The sequence below is a fragment of the Marmota monax genome, unplaced genomic scaffold (genome assembly GCF_021218885.2).
Source record: "Marmota monax isolate L192 unplaced genomic scaffold, Marmota_monax_Labrador192_F-V1.1 WCK01_AAM20220418_F8-fsc00105, whole genome shotgun sequence".
Taxonomy (NCBI): domain Eukaryota; kingdom Metazoa; phylum Chordata; class Mammalia; order Rodentia; family Sciuridae; genus Marmota; species Marmota monax.
In genome coordinates this window covers 6481850-6501731 of record NW_026692947.1, presented here as the reverse complement: position 1 = coordinate 6501731, position 19882 = coordinate 6481850, and the positions used below count along the sequence as shown (strand labels likewise).

Here is a 19882-nt window from a genome sequence, read left to right as displayed (position 1 = left end):
TGCACATGATAAATTCCTAGAGTTCAAAGTATTACAGTGAGTAATATTAAATATAAGTTTATCTGTATATCCTCCTAATCTTACCCATATGCAAGAATTTGTACATCTTTTTTATCTGTGCAAATGAAAATATACCACATGCATGTTCTGAACCTTTTGCCACTTACTGTATCTTGGAAATTGTCTCATATTAGCAGGTAGAGCTATTACTTTTTTTTACTTACATAGTATTGCTTTTATACTACCAGTCCTCCATTGATGGAGGTTATGAGTTGCTTCTAACTTTCAATAATTTTTACTGTTACTGTTAACATTGCTACATTGAATATTTTGTAAAATTAACCTTTGTGTAGGTGTGTAATCCCAGTGACCCAGGAGACAGACAGGAGAATCGCAAATTTGAGGCCAGCCTCAGCAATTCAGCAAGGCTCCTAGGCAACTTAATGAAACCCTGTTTAAAAAAAGACGTGGCAGGGGGCAGACAGAATATGTAGCTCAGTGGTAAAAAGTGTCCCTAGGTTCAATCCCCAGTACTAAAAAAAAGGAAGAAAGTAAAAGAAAAAAAAAATTACCTTTGTGAACATAAATTTTTGAATTGCTGAGTTCAATAATATGTATTTTTAAACTTTTGAGAGTTAATGCCAAATATCCATCAATGCAGTTTACACCATTTTACCCTTTATCAGTAATGTGTGAAAGTACCTACTTCCCCATACTCTTCAGTGTTATGCATTAACCTTGATCCATCTGAAAAGCAATACTTCCTTTAAATTTTTGAAAATATGAATTAGGTTAAACATCTTACTTTTAAAGCCTATATATAAGTTATTTCTGTGAATTGCTGATTTTTATTGGATTTTGCCTATTAATTAATAAGAACTTTTTGTGTGTGGTTATTGACCTTTTATTGATCTTATGTGATATAATTTTTTTCCAATTTTGTCAGTTATCTTTTTACTTTTTGTTTTTCCATGTTAATGCCTAGCATTTTTTACAGTTCTGTTTTTTTTTTCTTTTATTAACCCTAAACAGATTTAGTTTTATTTTACTGAAGTGACTGACCAATTGTCCTTCAAATTCAATGATCCTTCTGATTTGAAATGCCATTATTATATATTAAATTCTAATGTATATTTGACTCTGTTGCTTTCCAGATTTTTATCTGGATATTTTCTGATTTTAATTTTTCCATGTGCTCTTTGGAATCAAATCTCCTCCAAAATTTTGTTGGTGTTTTAATTAATCTTACTAAACTTATTGGTTAATTTAACCATTTCCAAAATTTTATTTTTTATTTTCCCCTAGACTTTAAGTTTTGTTCATTTTCTGAAACTCTGCCTTTGTGGGAGCATGGAATTAGCCTCATTTTACACGGAAATCGTTCCACTGTATTGCATATAGTCATGTTATGCAGAGTCCTATCACACAGGCTAGGCAAGAGTCACCATGCTATGAGCATATATCCATAGTTCACTGCAATGAAAGAAAAACTGACATTTAGTTTTTAGTTAATACTTCATACAATTACAGTTAGGAATAGAGTAAATGACTAGAAATGAAGGATAGCTGTACTTATTTAAAAATTAGATAGAGTGGTCACATACTCGATGTTTTTAAATACACATACATAACATATATCTTAGGTAAATAAAATGGTTTATAATAGTTTTGCATTTATAGAAAAGTGAAGAAAATAGTACACATACACTACACCCAGTTTCCCCTATTGTTGACATTTTTATAGTAATATGGTACACTTGTTATAAAAGAACCAATACTGGACTGGAGATATAGCTCAGTTGGTAGAGTGTTTGCCTTGCATGCATAAGGCCATGGGTTTAATCCCCAGTACCCCCCCCCCCCACACACACACACACAAAAGAACCAATACTAATACAATGTTTTTATTATTATTATTATTATTATTGTTATTATTATTATTATTATTTAAAGTATATCTTTTATTCAAGTTCCTTTAGTTTTTACCTAGAGTCTTTGCGATGCTACATTATATTTAGTTTTCATGTCTCCTTAGGCTTCTCTAAGGATTTTGGCTGTTTGACCTAAGTTTTTTAATCATGGATAAAATTCCTTTTGTATGATTTTTCTAAAAGCTAGAAAATTTAAATGGAGTTGACAGTTTAGAGGTATATTGATATTTCAAATTCTGTGTTTGTTTCTCTTCACATTTCAGGCACTCTGTGAATGTGCTCTCCAGACTCCTTATGACAGCTTAAAGCTGGGGATGTTGTCTGTCCTTTCCACACTATCAGGGACTATTGCCATCAAACAGTACTTTAGTTTAGCTCCAGGTAAGGAAGAGATAATGTGGCTAAGTCTTTTATCTGTGTTTATGTCTCAAGTTGTTTCCTCTGTGAAGTTTTAAATCTGGGAAGGTTTTAGTCTCATACTCCTTTGTATGCTAGTGATTTATTTGAAAATGATTTCTTTTTTTTTTTTTTTTTAAAGAGAGAGTGAGAGAGGGGGAGAGAGAGAGAGAATTTTTTTTTTAATATTTATTTTTTAGTTTCCGGCGGACACAACATTTTTGTTTGTATGTGGTGCTGAGAATGGAACCCAGGCCGCACGCATGCCAGGCGAGCGCGCTACCGCTTGAGCCACATCCCCAGCCCTGAAAATGATTTCTTAACTAATATTTATGAAAATAAAATCTTGCCTCCTTCATCTTAACTCACAGATACTACTTCTCTGATTTGTCCTTTTTGAATTATATTCGAGTGAAACAATGTTTTTGAGGATGCTTAAAATAGGTGATTTGCTTTTATGTCTCTGACTCAAAATTCCCTTTAATTTAAGTACATTTCAAAGGCCAACGGGGGGTGAATTTTAAAAACAAATGTCATATGCTTCCTTGTAGGTGTAAATTATATCTCTGGAAGATGATTAAAATTTTATTACAGTTCAATAATGCTTTTCTAGTTGCTTATTCACAGTTATTAACTCTAAAACGCTTTTATTAATACTCAGTGAGGAACCTGTTTACCTAACAGACTTAAGGCTACAGTTCTTTGTTGTTCTAATGAAAATGTTGTGAAATCTCTTTTGCTTCCTTTTCTAGTCAGTTAATTTGAACTGAAATAATTAAAGAACTGTAATGTACATTTATTTGTCCTTTTATGGCTGCATATGATGATTTTATTGAGTAAAGGAAATTTCCTGCCATATTAGTCTTACTAGGAAGCTAAAAAGACCTGATATTCTATTGCCACGCCTCCCTTAACAGCTAATATGCACATTTGTGGCCTGAATTTAATTAATCATTCCCATGCCACAGACTAAATTTGGAGCAGTAGTAAGAAGTAGGGAAGATATGTTGCTGTGTCTCCAGAATGAGATCAGTAGTACCAAAAAGAAAGAAAGAAAAAGGAAGGAGGAAAAGAAAAGAAATTATATACACAATATCATTTATAGATTCATTCATGTAATAGCAAAATATTGTGCATTGGTGGAGCATCATAAAAATGTCTGTCAATAAGGTATTCATTAAAGAAATTACAATATATTATTGCAATAGAAATCCGTGCAATTTATTAAAAAGAAATATGGCGTGAAACAGTCTTGATAATACTTAAAGAAAATTATAGTAAGGTGTAGAATAGTGGATAAAAAAGGGAAAAGAAAGGAATAAATATGCTTGCAAATAATAACCTAAGAAATTGGTAGCATTAGGTGGATGAGGGGGACTTTTTTCTCACTAATCTTTTCTACTATTTGTTGTGCCTTTAGAACTGTGTTTTTAATCTTAGAAAATTATTTCTAAATAACTCAAAATTATTACAATAATCTTATTCTTTAAAATGTTAACAGTAAGTTCTTGCTGATTTGTGGGATTTGGGAAGATTTTGTTTTCTTCCTTGAATTTTCCTACCTTTTTCAAGTTTTCTATGGGGATTATTAATAAGGAGAAAAAGAAAAAAGCAATTTATAAAACATGTTTGCAAATTTATAGAGGAATCTGCATTGTCTTTATCACATGAGCAAGAAAATTAGAGAAAATACAATTCTCATAATTTAAAATAAGAATATATACTTTCATCTTTCTAACATTTTGCTTATCTTAAAAGCACTGAGAGTTTTACCTAAGCTAATATTTTTGTGTTAAACTAGAAATCAATAAGATGACCATGTAACAACACTGTCTAGGGTAATCTTGGTTTATACCTATTGTAATTAATTATTATTAATAGTGTTCCTGTCAATCTCAAAAAACATGGTTACCTTTGGTATGAAAAACAAGGTTGAAGTTGACAAGAGTCATGGAGAAATAAGCAGAGGAAATTAAGACAAGAATGACAAATTCTTCTAATAAGATAAACAAGCTTAAATCTCCTTATTCCTCTTGAAGCTCATCCAGTTATAACTGGGATCTTCTCTCCTGTAAATTAAAATAGTCACAACTCAGCCCTCCATAGCAGAATTTGAAATGTGAATTTAAAAAGTTGCTGCAATTTGTAGCATAGAACTTAAGATACAAAGCACAAAAATAGCGCATTTGTAACAAATAGACCTTGATGGCAGGCTACTTAATATCTTTGACTTCTTCTATAAAAATAGGGTATTGAATCACGTGATCCAGCTCTGTATTCAGTAATTCCTATATTTGCTCTCTTCAAGGAGTGGTTTTATCTGACAAGAATCCTACAGTGACATCCATCTTAATCCAATTCCTTTAGAATTCCCAGGATACTATCTATAGTTGTTTTGGATTTTATACTTTTTCTGTCAATTTTTATTAATATTTTTATGGGAAAGTCATATTGATTTTAGACCATAGTCATTACAAAACTGCTAGCATATACCTGACGTGCCTTGATGGGTAAAGAGAAATGGTGGCAATAGGGGTCAAGGTAAAAAAATTTTGTCAAATTTATTGTTAGGGATTTTCTCATTAAACTTAAACTGAACTTATAAACTGAACCGCTTTTGAACTATATGAATGAATTATAATCTGTCTTGCTTTTTTCAACTTGTTCAGGAAATGTGGGTTCTTCCCCTAGATCTTCTGATTTAGTCAAATTAGCCCAAGAGTGCTGTTACCATAACAACAGGGGCATTGCAGCTCATGGAGTAAGAGTCCTAACAAATATAACTGTTTCTTGTCAAGAAAAGGGTAAGTTTGGTCAAGACTGATATTATATATAATTTTGGATTAGGGCTTGGGCAGAATTCTGTGTTTGGTTTTTTAATACCTTATTATTTTTACCCTATGTGCTTTGATCAATAGTTGCTTCCTTCTAAAGTGTTCTTAGAGCAAGCTTCCCAAGGCTACTTAGTCCTTGTGAAAAATAATAAAAATTTGAGGACTTTGATACTGAGATTGTGAAAGTGAAAGGTTTTAGGAAGGCCAGGCACAGTGGCACATGCCTGTAATCCCAGCAATTGAGGAGGTTAAGGCAGGAGGAACACATATTTGAGGCCAGCCTCAGCAACTTAGCAAGGCCCTAAAAAACTTAGTGAGACCCTGTCTCAAAAAATAAAAAGGACTAGGGATGTAGGTCAGTGGTAAGGCACCCTTGGGTTTGAAGGAAGGAAGGTTGGTTGGTTGGTTGGTTTTAGGAGCATTATCTCTTTCCTCCCACTGTTTACCTTTGCATGTGTGGTGTTGTGGATAGGGATTGCTGAGAATTCTACCTCAGTGGTATAAGACAGTATCTTCATTTATACAGAAACCTAGAAAGGTTATTTAATTAATCAAGGTGTTTAACAAGTAATTTCACTAGAAGCAAAGTAAATTAACAGAACAGTGTGAACTAAATTTTCTTTTTCTTTTTTTTTTTTTGGTACCTGGATTAAACCCAGAGAGAGCCACATCCTCAGCCCTTTTTAAATATTTTATTTAGTGACAGGTCTTTCTGAGTTGCATAGGGCCTCGCTGAGTTGCTGAGGCTGTCTTTGAATTTATAATCCTCCTGCCTCAGCCTCCTAGGCCACTGGAATTAAAGGAGTGCACCACTGTGCCTGATTGTGAACTAAATTTTCACAAAACTCATTTCTAGACAAACGTAGTATTAAACTGATTGATATAGTCAATGAGGACATGCAAAGAAAATTACGCACTTTTTTGTATATTCCTAACTTTTTTTTTTTTTTTTTTGTATTTGTAGATGGACAGAATGCCTTTACTTTGTTTATTTTTATGTGGTGCTGAGGATCAAACCCAGTGCCTCATGCATGCTAAGTAAGCGCTCTACCACTGAGCGCCAGCCTATGTTTCTAACTTTTGACCATGTTCAAGAACAGAAAATGCATCTTGAACACCCTGTTTCAGTGCTTATTTTGATTTTTATTAAGGAGTACAAGCTCAGGAGCCCTTCTTATCCCCCTAGCCTTCAAAACGGCTTATTTCTAGTACCTGTAATTTTTAAAATATTTTTTTAGTTGTAGATAGACACAATACCTTCATTTTGTTTATTTATTTATTTATTTTTTAATGTGATGGTGCCAGGGATCGAACCCCATGCCTCATGCATGCTGGGCAAGTTGCTCTGCCACTGAACCACAACCCCAACCCCATAGTACCTGTATTTTTCTAGCACCACCACCTTCCCTGGTCTTTCACACTATTTGCCAAGATCCTACACTAACTCAAGAAACATTTCTTAGCCAGGCAACATGGCTCATACCTGTAATCCCAGTGACTCAGGAGACTGAAACAGAAGGATGACAAGTTTGAGGCCAGCTCAGCAAATTAGTGAGAACTTCAGCAATTAGACCTTGTCCTAAAATAAAAATAATAATAATAAAAAGAATTGGGGCTTGGTACAGTGGCACATGCCTGTATCTCAGCAGCTTGGGAGGCTGAGGTAGGAGGATTGCGAGTTCAAAGCCAGCCTCAGCAATAGCAAGGTGCTAAGCAATTCAGTGAAACCGTGTCTCTAAATAAAATATAAAATAGGGCTGGAGATGTGGCTCAGTGGTTGAGTGTCTCTGAGTTCAATCCCTGGTACCAAAAAAAAAAAAAAAAAAAGGACTAGGGATGTAACTCAGTGGTAAAGTGCCCCCGGATTCAATCCCCAGTACCAAACACAAAAACAAAAATATTTCATAAAATTTTATGTTGGTTTTGATTTGAATAACTTAAACCAATCTTATTTATGGCATAATAAAAATATCTTCTTCTATGTAATATATAAGACTGTAGTATGTTCTCAGATATCACATATAATGTAATGTAAATACAATTAAAATTCATTTGTGATAATCTAGACCCTCCAGGGATATTGTAGCTGTATGGTAATGAAAAGATGCAGAGGTACTGCTAATATGTGAAGCACCAAAGGGGACGGTGTGGTGCCTTAAGGTCAGACTGGAAACATTAATAAGTTTGTGTAGAGTCACCATTACTTCATAAAAATGGTTAATTTGTCAGAAACTGATAACTATTATATCTGAGGTGGAAGTGGACAATCTACATAATTTATGTCTGATTAGGAAGATTAACATATACTGCATAGTTTTTCTATTCTTAGTATTTTCCTTAGCTAAGCTGGCAGTGCTATTTCAATTTTGCTTTATTTGTAACTTTATGGGTTTAGCTTTTTGATTTAGTGTGTATATTTTTATAATCTTCAATGAAGTGGTAGAAAAAAAGAAGTCTGAAGATAGCCTTTACATTTCAAAAATAATGCTGCATATGCTTTTTCAAGGAGGATTAGCTTTACACATTTAAGCATTTTCTGTATCTTAGTCATATGTGTGTGTGTGTGAGAGAGAGAGAGAGAGATTGTCTACTTAATCACCCTAAAACTTAGTGCTTTTTTTTTCTAGATCTTGTGGCATTGGAGCAAGATGCTGTCTTTGGCCTGGAATCCCTTCTGGTGCTTTGTAGTCAAGATGATAGTCCAGGTGCTCAGGCCACTTTAAAGGTGAAAATATCATTTAATATAATGCCTGTTTTCATTGCCTAAACTAGGGAGTGGCAGTCTTTCAGGAAAGGGTCAAATTATTTTAAGTTTCGTAAGGCCATACACTCTCTCTCTCATAGGTACTCAGTTTTGCCACTATAGGGCAAAATCTGCCATGGAAAAAATGTTTAAGGTGAGGAGAGGATATCTGTTCCAGTAAAATTTTATTTACATAAAATAGGCAGAAGACTAAGTTTGGCCAACAAACAAGTTTGTCAGCTCCTGGTTTAAACAAGCATTTGCCCTAGATCTTCACTTTGAAAACAGGCTTTTGATAGCCTTGGCCCATTTTGTTATCAGCTGTCAATATTAAGTTGTAATAGACACAAAAGATGGTCCTAGACACTATAAAGTTAAATAGGCAGAACTCAGACTCTTAGAAATTTTAATCTGAGGTAACACTTACGAGGCCACAGTTTTAGTTAGATTTTTTGCTGCTATAGCCAGTACACCTTAAAAGAACAATGTAGAGGAGGAGAAGTTTATTCTGGCTTATGGTTTCAGAGGTCCAGTCCATAATGGTTGGTCAGCTCCATAGCTCTGGGACCAAGGTGCTGTAGAACATTATGGCAGAAGGGCATAACAGAGGAAAGCTACTCATAACATGACAGCCAGGAAGCATATAGATAGTACTGTACTCACCAAGAACAAAATATAAACCCCAAAGACACACCCCTAGTGACCCGTTATCTCCAGCCACACCCTTCCTGCCTGTAGTTACCACCCAGTTACTCCATATCAGTGGGTTAATTCTCTAATTAGGTTACACCTCTCAGAGTCTAAACATTTCAGCTTTTGAGGGACACTTCATAGCTAAACCATAATAAACACACAAAAAAATGATGAAATGACTATAGCCAAGCACGTTAATTAGTATTCATTTTTTTTTTTTTTTAATATAGAAGCCCTAGTTTATAAGCAAAGGGAATAACCATTAAGAATTTTCACTTTTGGTCAGTGTGGTAGTGCACACCTGTAATCCCAGTGACCAGAAAGGCTGAGGCAGGAGGGGTTGCAAGTTCAAGGGCAGCCTAGGCAACTTAGTGAGACCATGTCTCAAAATAAAAAGGGATAAGGATGTAGCTCAATGGTAAAGCATCCAGTACTGCCAAAAAAAAAAAAAAAAGAAAAGAATTTTCACTTTAAGTAAAAAAGTTATTTTAGGTATGTTTTAGATTTTCAAAAGTGAAATGAAATACTGTTATTGGAGTGAAACATGAAATATAATCTGTGATGATGCAAAATTAGTAATTGAAAAAACATAGGTAATACAAGTAAAAGCTGTTAGATGTATATTGAAAAATATAAGAACTTTAGATGTACATTGAAGAATATGAGAACTTTAGAACTTACATTGAAGAATATAAGAACTTTAAGTTACGGTTTGAAAGAGACATTGACTCATTTGGCATGTTAAGAAAAGGTGTGATGTGATCATAGGGATGAATACTAAAAATGGTAATACCATTAATAATAGTTGATGTAGAGATGGAGGAAGGAAATAGACAACATGTGTGTTTGACAATACATTCTGAGAGGATTTTTTTCCTTAGAATCAGTACATTTAAAACAAATTTTAAAGCAAAAAACAAATCCCTTTGAAGATTGTAGGTTTCCATAAAACATTGGACTTGACACAGTGGCATAGATAATTAAGAAAGGTCTCTGTGTTAGAGGAGTTTCCCAACTGGAGTAGGATATTGACATTCGTAAAAGGGACTATAGTACCAAGCCAAATACACCAAAATCTCTGGTGTATAAACAAAGGAACAATTCTAATGAGAGGACAAAGTTGGGAGTGAGATTATTTTAATGTAGAATATTAGAGAAGGCTTCAATGAGTTGATGTTATATGAGTTGACCCTTGAAAGACAGATTAGAATTTTAGTAATTAAGGAAATTATTCGAGCCCAAGGGACCACTGTTACAAAAGACTTGAAAGCAGCAGTTCACCTGTTACATAGGAAGAATGGTGAGTAACCCATTGTGACTAGATGACATAATAGGAAATTGGAAAAGTAATTGTACACTTAACTTTTTTTCACTGTAACCAAAATACCCAACAAGAACAACTTAGAGCAGGAAAAGTCTGTTTTGGCTCATGGTTACAGAGGTTCAGTCCATGGTTGGCCAGTTCTTTTACTCCAAGCACTGAGGTAAGGCAGAACATGATGACAGATGGGCATGGCAGAGGATAGCTGCTTGTTTCGTGGTAGCCAGGAAGCAGAGAGAGAGAGAAAGAGCACAAGGCTCCAGGGACAAAATGTAAACCCCAAATGCATGTATCTAATGGGTTATTTCCTCTAGCCACAAGCTACCTGCTTATAGTTACTAATCCAGCAAATGAATGAATCCACTGATTAGTTTACAGTTTTCATAATCTAATCTTTTCCACTCTGAATATTCCTTCATTGCCTCACACATGAGCTTTTTGGGGCGTGGGTGCCTCATATCCAAATCATAACAAGCTAGATCATGGATAAAATCAAATATCATGCTTAAAAACTTGGAATTGATTTTATAGATAGATAGTGAGGAGGTATTAGAATTTTATAATTGTTATTACTTGTTAGAGTGTCTATTATGTTGAAGGTCTTTGTATATATTTCTTTTCATGAAATTTGTCTCCTTCTTATTAGAAAATTAAGATTCAGAGAGATAAGTAACCTGCTTAAAACTACCTAGCTAGTAAGGGCAAGATGAACTTCAGCCTTTTGTCACATATGTTCCAAGCACCACACCAGTTGTGGATATTTATTAGAAACTTGACAAAAAATCATTTGGCTATGAAAAAGTGAAAGGATTTCCATGGCTGGGATATTAGTGATATCATTAACTAGGCCTGAGAGAGAGAAACTCTAAAGCCCTCCCCTGTCTCCCATCAGTGGGATGAGAGTCACTGAGGGCATCTTTCTAAGATTGTAACCCCAACATACACACACACACACATGCACATTAACTCATTAAATTTGGGATAGGGATCTATAGTTTTATAATCTTCCTGGGAAATGCAGGCATAGGTAGTTTACAAACCTCACTTTTGATTCAGCTCTTGAAAAGTAGTAGCAGTACAATTATGGTGATGGTTGGCATATATTTACCTTCTCAGCATTATTCCTTATGATCTTATGATCTGCATCTTGTCTTTTTTTTTTTTAATGATCTTAGATTGAAGTGAACGGTTGATAGATTGATATACAGTCCTGACTTGTTACTTTAAATATGGTATACTTCACAATCCCAATGTGAGATTTAGTGTGTCACACATTTCTTATGAAGAAAAAGTTATGGGGCTGGGGATGTGGCTCAAGCAGTAGCGTGCTTGCCTGGCATGTGTGCGGCCCGGGTTCGATCCTCAGCACCACATACAAACAAAGATGTTGTGTCCGCCAAAACTAAAAAATAAATATTAAAAATTCTCTCTCTCTCTCTTTCTCTCTCTCTTTAAAAAAAAAAAGAAGAAAAAGTTATGCCTGTAAAAAACATTCCCCTTGATTTTTATCAATAATTTATACAAATTTCTTTTCTTTATAGTTTTACTTAACTACATTCAAAGAGTAACTAGTCCACTTTCTTTTTGGTGTGCAGATTGCTCTAAATTGTATGGTGAAATTGGCCAAGGGCAGGCCCCATCTTAGCCAGTCAGTGGTTGAGACCTTGCTAACTCAGTTGCACAGTGCTCAGGATGCTGCCCGGATCCTGATGTGCCATTGCCTGGCAGCTATTGCCATGCAGCTGCCAGTGTTGGGCGATGGAATGCTTGGTGACCTCATGGAGCTCTACAAGGTGATCGGACGATCAGCCACAGACAAGCAACAGGAACTTCTGGTAAACAGCCTTTTTTTAAACCTTCTGGAATGACAAGATCTAGTCTGGGGGGAATTAGTTTAAGAAGTCAACTCTACTGATTGACTTTCCTTACGAAACAAATAGGTTAAAGTAATATCAAAGACTGAGAGTGTGCTGAAGTCAGTATAAAATGGGTACGATGAATTTTTTTTAATATTTTTTTTGTAGCTGTACACAATAACTTTTATTTATTTTTATGTGGTGTTGAGGATTGAACCCAGGGCCTTGCACATAGAAGGCGAGCGCTCTACCGCTGAGCCATAACCCCAGCCCTGACGATGAATTTTTTTGTTCTGCAAATTGAACATCCCTAATCCAGAAATCCATAACCTGAATTCTTCTGAAATCTAAAACTTTGTAAGCAGAAACTGTTCAAAACTGCTTTAAAAGTTTCAGATTTCAGAGTATTTCCAATTAAGGATGCTCAAACAGTAAAATCTATGCAAACATTCCAAAAAATGAAATACTTTTAGTCATAAGCATTTCAAATGAGGGATACACAAGGTGTGTTTTCATTTTTGACATGGAAGCCATGTTTACTTCAGATCTAAAATTACTTTCTTCCTAAACTCTGTCAGGTCAGCTTATTTTAGCCAAAGCCTTCAATCTTGTGTTTTTCTTTTATCACAAAGGATGAAATGAAAATGAATTTCTTACACAAATAAATAATAAACTAAACTATTTTGCACCTCAGAAAATATGTTAGAAATCTAATAATGACAATAAATTTACCCAAATTCCATTTTCCATTACAGGACCTGTACAGCTGTTTAGGATTCAATTTAGGCTTCTATAGACTTGGGATTAGGAAACTTGGGTGCTTAGAAAAGCAACAGAAGCTGTAAAGGCTTATAAAATAATTTTTCATTGAAAGTTCTCCGAGGCTTAGAGTAGGCTACATTCCGAAGAGTCATAAATTAAATGAGAGCTCTAAGAGGACCACTCCATGTTGTTTCTCTTCACCTGAAGCTAGAACTTGGAAAAAAGCAATGACTTATTCATGCCTGTTTTATGAGTGATCCTCAAGGGACATTGAGTAAAAGACTGACCCCCATCTCATCATTGGCTATCAGAAAATGTTGCCCTGATGACTAAATGGAAGTGGTCATGGAAATGACACCATGCAGTTATCACAATGTGTTTAACAATATCTTCATTTCTATCAACAATAGATAGTTGGTCACATTTATTTTCTATTGAAGTAGCATTTTAAACTCAAGTTTTTTAATCCCTTTTTTATAAGTACTACTTGAAGGCAGGTTTTTGTTGTTGTTATTGTTGTTGTTTATTTGTTCTGGTGGATTGAACTTAGGGACACTCAACCACTGAGCCACATCCCCAGCCCTATTTTGTATTTTATTTAGAGATGGGGTCTCACTGAGTTGCTTAGCACCTCACTTTTGCTGAGGCTGGCTTTGAACTCACATCCTCATGTCTCAGCCTCCCAAATCACTGGGATTATAGGCGTGTGGCACTGTGCCTGGCAGAAGGCAGTTTTTAATTATGAAAAAAAATCTAAGGAATAATACAATAAAAGCTCTTGCATTCATCAGCTGGTTTAAGACAGAGTAAGACCCAGGAATCTATAGAAAGTATCACCAATACAGCTGAAGCACCCTAATAGCATCTCTCTTCTCTCAGAGGTAACCACCATCCTGAATTTGGTATTTATCATTCCTATGCATGATAAATGTATGTCCCTAAGTAATATGTAGTATTACTTTGTGTATTTTAACTATGTAAATGTTATACTACTGAAATCCTTTGCAGTTTTCTAATTTTGCTAATCATCTATATTGATAAGTATAACTATGAAATTCACTGACGTATGAGATCTCATTTTGTGATTGTATTTATCCTTATGAATGGACATTGTTTCTAATTATTTACTTTCAGAAGTTCAGTGGCTTTAGAAAGAAATTCTAAAAATAAATGTCAGTGAAAAACAAATTTATTCTTTTTAAATGAACCCTAGTTCATTTTTTCCCTCTTGGGTAGGTTATCTGTGATACTGGACAAAATTACATGAATTTCTTACTTCTTGCTCAATGTTAGGTGAGTTTGGCTACTGTGATTTTTGTAGCCAGCCAGAAAGCATTATCTGCTGAAGTAAAGGCAGTAATTAAGCAGCAGCTTGAAAGTGTCTCCAATGGATGGACTGTGTACCGAATTGCCAGACAGGCTTCCCGAATGGTATGTATTCTTCCGAGTAACCAGGGTTGAGGGAACTGTCAAGTCATATATTGTATATCTTGTGATTATTAGTCATCAAAACTGAAAATAAAGGTTGAAGTAATTTTTACTCATAGGTTCTAAGAATGATGAAGAAAAGGACCGAAGTTTTAACCTTTCTCATAACAGAATGCTGTATTTGTTGTTGGTGTTTATCAGTGTTATGAGGAAATTAAAATCGAACTCTGGCTATAGATTGTTCATACTACTTTCATGATGTCTACTGTTTCTGCCTCCTTTATCAATATATTATCTTTCTTCCCTGTCTCTTCCCAACCTTATCATTCTTTAAAAGAAGCAGGAAAGTTGTGATATAGTGTACTTTTCTTAGTGATATGAAAAGCCCAACAATTTTTATTAACTTTCTTTGAGAAGAAATATAAATGTTAAGTAGTACAGAAGTCTTTGGATCTAGGTCCAGAGACTTTGAGAAGCATTTGTCTGGGTGATTGAAGTATACATTCTCAGGTTTTAAACTGTTTTTCACATGGGAGAGGAACACTATTGGCAGGATAATGTTCTTTGTTATAACAAACCACCCAAGCATCAAAGCATTGCAGGACATTGAGCATCCCTGACCCCCAGGCATTGAATGGTATTCACATTCCCCCCTACAACTGCCCCTCCCCCCAGGGTTCCTTTTACTTCACAAAATAATAGCTCATTCAGAATGACATATATATAGTAAGTACATATACTTTCTATATTTCTATTTCAGACTAAAGATCTCGTCTTGGATTATAGTTAATTGCATTTGTTTTCTCTTTGAAACTGGAACTGTTTTAGTAAAGAACTTAAGGCATATGTTACATAAAAGCAGCTCAGCATATTTTCTCTGAGGAAATATTCAGACTGAATCTCAAAAAAATTACATAATATGAGGAATGCTTATTCAAGCTTATCTAGAGTTTGGGTTTGTCTTTGACTTGCTGCATCAACTTCAAATGCAAGAACTTCATCATGTGCCCCTTCTATTACTTTCTTTCTTTTTCAGGGTAATCATGACATGGCCAGAGAGCTTTATCAGAGTTTGCTGACTCAGGTTGCCTCAGAACACTTCTACTTCTGGCTGAATAGTTTGAAGGAGTTCTCACATGCAGAACAGTGTCTTACTGGGTTGCAAGAGGAGAATTACAGTTCAGCACTTTCTTGCATTGCTGAGTCTTTAAAATTCTACCACAAAGGGATTGCCTCCTTAACAGTAAGTCTTTTTAATTTCCCTTGGTGATAATGATTTGTGTGAGAATTCTCTCTATTTGGGGTTATTCTATTTTAACTACTTGAGAGATCACTGCTGGTATGTATATCTGGCAATATCAAATTTACAAGTAGGTCATGAAAATAAACCTTAGCCCTGTCCCCTTTTTAAAATTCATAGATTGATGAAAGTGTATGTTCTGTTTTTATAAAATGTGAGGTACCACATGTAAAAGGATTGCTGAATTCAGGATAAATAGCATGGAGACAGAATCCCTCCTCTCTGGACTCCATTAATAAGATCTCAGCCTGACGCATACCACCATCAAACGTAAACTCCTAACCTCATCTCATACCTTGCAGTTAACTTGCTTAGTAAATAGACTTTTTTGCTTTCTTTTGTGACGCTAGGAATTGAACCCAGAGCCTGTGCATGCTAGGCAAGCTCTCTTTCACTGAGCTGCATCCTCAGTGAGTTTCTTGCTTTATAGATAAAGAAGAAATTATCAAGGATTAGTGTGCCCCTTTTTACCTCTGTGTGATATCCAAATTAACAATTGGTCACCTGTAATTTTTATTTTCTCTGCCAAGAAAGTGTAAGGGTTGCAGAGAAGGAAAACCTTTAATATTTCTTGTTTTCTTTAAATCATATTCCTAAGTAAAACCTATTTCTATTCCATAAAATGAGCATTTTCTGCATCAATGAAGGACTTTTTCCACTTAAAAGTAAAGAGTTTATATAATCAACATTAATCATTTTTGAAGTATTGTTATACAACTTTAAAAATTGCATGTTGTAAGTGAGACAGGACCTTAAAACTTTGGTTCCTATTTACACACATTTATAACATATATAAAATATTTTTTAATGGTGGGCCATCCCAGAAGAAATACCTCAAAGGAGATCAAAGAATAAATAGACAGTAAAGAGACTATGTTCAGACTACTGTGGGGCACATATTTTTTTGAAGTATCCTTTATGTTTTTACACTAGAACTGATTGACACCTATTTAACAAGAATGTAGAGGCTCCCCTCCTTTCTCTCTCTCTCTCTCTCTTTTTTTTAAGTGGATGCTGGGGATTGAACCCAGGGCCTCACTCATGCTTAGCTCACACCTTACCTTAAGCCTCCTCTCCATTTAAAGGGTGGTGTCATCTATCATGATTCTGGGAATAGATTGTTGTTGGCTGTATCAGGCTAATAAATGCTTCAGAATATTTGAGGTTATAATATTGGTTCAGATCAATAAAATTATTTCATTTTCTAGTTTATGTGGGGCAGAAAATTGTTAATTATTCATTATATTAAATGATAAAAACTGAAAGAGGCTTACAGAAGAGTGTTATAGATAGAATTAATTTTATAGAAAGTTCTGCTGAATGTTTAATACTCTTTTAAATGATTTGTGAAGTATGTATATTTAATGAGGGTTGGCAATAATTAAGTACTGAATTCTGACATAGGAAGAAAGCACTTGATTCACAGACAGGATACCCTTAAGTCTCAGTTCTGCCATAAACACACTGCAACCTGAAGTTATTGGGCCTCAGATTTTCCCTTTTTAAAGTGTAGTTCTTTTATTCAGTAGATTATAAGAATTTGCTATATACCAAACACAGTGCTTTGAAGATTTAAAAAAGAAACAGGAGTCTGGCACTCATGCCTATAATTCCACCTTCTCTGGAGGCTGAGGCAGGAAGATCATTTGAGGCCAGCCTGGGCAACATGATGAGACCCTCCCATGGTGGGTTGATCAGGTGTTAAAGAAATTATTTTCCACTTCAGAATTGTCTAGAGGAGAAGGCAGTAGGATCCCTAGAGTCCTTGGAAAATTCCCACATTTCTGGTTATACTATACTCTCAGGGTTTTTTGAAAATTGTTCTTTTATCTGTTCACTTGACAAGTGAGAAGTTTTTTGAATAGTTTTCTGAGTTCATATGAACATGGACTTCATTTGCTTCCTGATATAAACTATCACAATCTGAGATTGTACAAGGTATTCCTTAAGAGGAGGCTTAAGGTAAGGTGTGATTTATCTGAAGCAGCTTTTCACCTGCTTCAGATAAATCAGAGGTCAAAATTCTGTGCTTATGGGAACCCCATAGCAACATTGGGTGTTTAATTTCCCAACATAATGATAAATAATAGAGTTGTCTGGCTTCTTAGAAATAAAATTATAGTTGGTGGAGTATGGCTGTGACCCTGGCTTCTCCGGAGGCTGATGCAGGAAGATTGCAGTTCGAGACCAACCTAGGCTAACTTGGTAAGACCTTGTCTTATAAAAAAACACAAAAAGGACTGGGTATGTAGCTCAGCAGTAAAGTGCCCTGAGTTCAATCCATCAAAAAGGAAAGGAAGGGGAAAGGAAAATTATAAAAAGTCTTTGGGGGATGGGGGTCTGGCTCAGTGGTAGAGCACTTGCCTTGCATGCACGCAGCCCTAGGTTTGATCTCCAGCACTGCAAAATAAATAAATGAATAAAAATACAATAAAATAAATAAATAAATATTAATAAATAATAAATAAAAAAATACAATACAATAAAATAAAATAGTCAAATACATAGAAACAGAAAGTAGAATGGTGGTTACTGTTGGGTTGGGAGGGGGGAAAGGGAGATTATGAGTATAGAATTTTCAGTTCCTCATGATGAAGAAGTTCCGTAGATATTTTATGACAATATGAATATACTCGGTATATACCTAAAGATGGTTAAGATGGTGAATTTTACTGGGCGTGGTGATGCACACCTGCAATCCTAGCAGATCAGGCAGGTGGATCTCGAGTTCAAAGCCAGCCTCAGCAACTTAGGCCCTAAGCAACTCAGCAAGACCCTATCTCTAAATAAAATACAAAAAGGGCTGGAGATGTGGCTCAGTGGTTAAGTGCCCATGGGCTCAATCCCCTATACCAAACAAAAAAAAAAACAGGTGAATTTTATATTAATGTGATTGTTACATGTATTTTTTTTATGAACTTATCAGGTTATTTTCTTTTTACCCTCATTATTTTCTTTAGCTAGCTTCATTTAGAAAATACGCCATATTCTATAAATCAGAAATTCAGTGAAATAGCATTATATGCACATTTAAGATAATTTAACTCCGTATGTTTAAACAAAAGTGGGGAAAAAGACACAAAGAAGAAAAATAACAAATAATAGGACAGGAAAAGAGGGATTTAGCTAATGGGTACAGTTCTGCCAGCCATTCTTCTCAGCCCAGAGTGAGTATGAGAAGACGATCGTTGTTTCTTTGCCTGGCTGTGTTGAACTGAATGAAATAATTCCTTCCTGGGGAAGGTTTGGGATAGTTCTTACTATAACAGTGTTTGTTTTATCTGCTGTTTAAGTTTTAGCCCTAGTGTAAAGGAAAGTAAATGATACTTCTTTTATTTCCTTTCAGCCTTACTCATAGTTCTGGAGTCTAAATTTTAAAGTCTTTGACCTCTGACAAATCTATATTTTCTGTGTTCTTTTTGAACATGTGTTCTATATCTAACATTGCTTTCCTTCAGTATAACATGATCCAAGATGGCACATCACTTTCAAGGTTATCATCAATCAAATGTTTCTTGTTAGAAATAAATCCAGAGTAGCAGACAAATCTTTCTCGCTGTGACTGTACCTTGCTTATCTTTCAGTTTTATGATGCATGTTAGAACAATATTACCAGTGTTTTTTGTCTGGTAAGATGGTCCGTACTGTATTTATATTACAGTATCATAGTATGCCTGTCCCTTCTAAAGTTGTTGACAAGCAGTAAATTTAAAATAGCCAGTAGGTGCTAGGGCAGAGAAGGCAGAGCAAATATGTCTTTTTACAAGAGCAAATCAGAACTCATTTAAGAAATTAAAAACAATTGAAAGGGTCTCATTAATACTTTAATATGTACTGTTTCATAATTAGAACAAAATATTACAAAGGTTGAAGACCACAAAGAAAATATACTGAGTATAGTTGTTACCTCTACTTAATAGGAAATGTTTCATCAAGGGCCTTGGCAGTTTGAGAAGGATATCAGGTGAGTGTACACTCTTATAAGGAATGTAGGGAGTAGCTTCTTATTTTGTAGAGTAAAACATGACTTATCACTTAATATAATTCATATTTGACACCAGAAGTACATTAAAGTCAATATGTGATACTTGGCCAAATGGATAATATTGTAACTGATTCCTATAATCCCTAAAATGCATGTCTGGCTCTCCTGCTAACAAAGTAGTATGAGGTAGAGTCTAAGAAACAGCATCAACAAGTTTTAAGAAGATCATATCATAGAGGAAGATTAATTTCTCCATGCCTCCCTTTATTGTTAAATTAGCATATTCTTAGTATGTGCCTTTTGTTGAAAACAGCTAAGTTCTCCACTTGGACGTTTGCTAAATAGATGAAGTAATTATCTTAGTTCTCTTTTCATGCTGGTTTGACTTATCATTCCCACCCCATCCACCCCCGCCCCATACCTAGCTAATGCTACTCTTTGCCATCCAAGACTTACCCCTTTCACCCCTCTATCCTCATTGAAACTTATTTGTGTGTAATAACCTATTCTTTCTTGGTGGCTTCTCAGGGTCTCTCAAGTGTCCACTTAGAAACTTTTTAAATTAATGTGGGTTTGAAGGCAGCCTTGAGGCAATTTTGTGCTTTTTTTAAACAGTAACTGTCTAGAAATATT

General features: G+C 35.0%; 1 protein-coding gene across 1 annotated transcript in view; it reads left to right on the top strand.

Annotated features, from left to right (window-relative positions):
* Ints7 (integrator complex subunit 7) overlaps nt 1-19882 on the top strand; it is a 70404-nt gene that overhangs the window by 35931 nt on the left and 14591 nt on the right. The window contains exons 8-13 of the mRNA XM_046452261.2: nt 2195-2312; nt 4997-5131; nt 7789-7886; nt 11514-11753; nt 13830-13967; nt 15001-15207. Coding sequence (XP_046308217.1) covers nt 2195-2312; nt 4997-5131; nt 7789-7886; nt 11514-11753; nt 13830-13967; nt 15001-15207 — 936 coding nt within the window. The remainder of the gene's footprint in view (nt 1-2194; nt 2313-4996; nt 5132-7788; nt 7887-11513; nt 11754-13829; nt 13968-15000; nt 15208-19882) is intronic.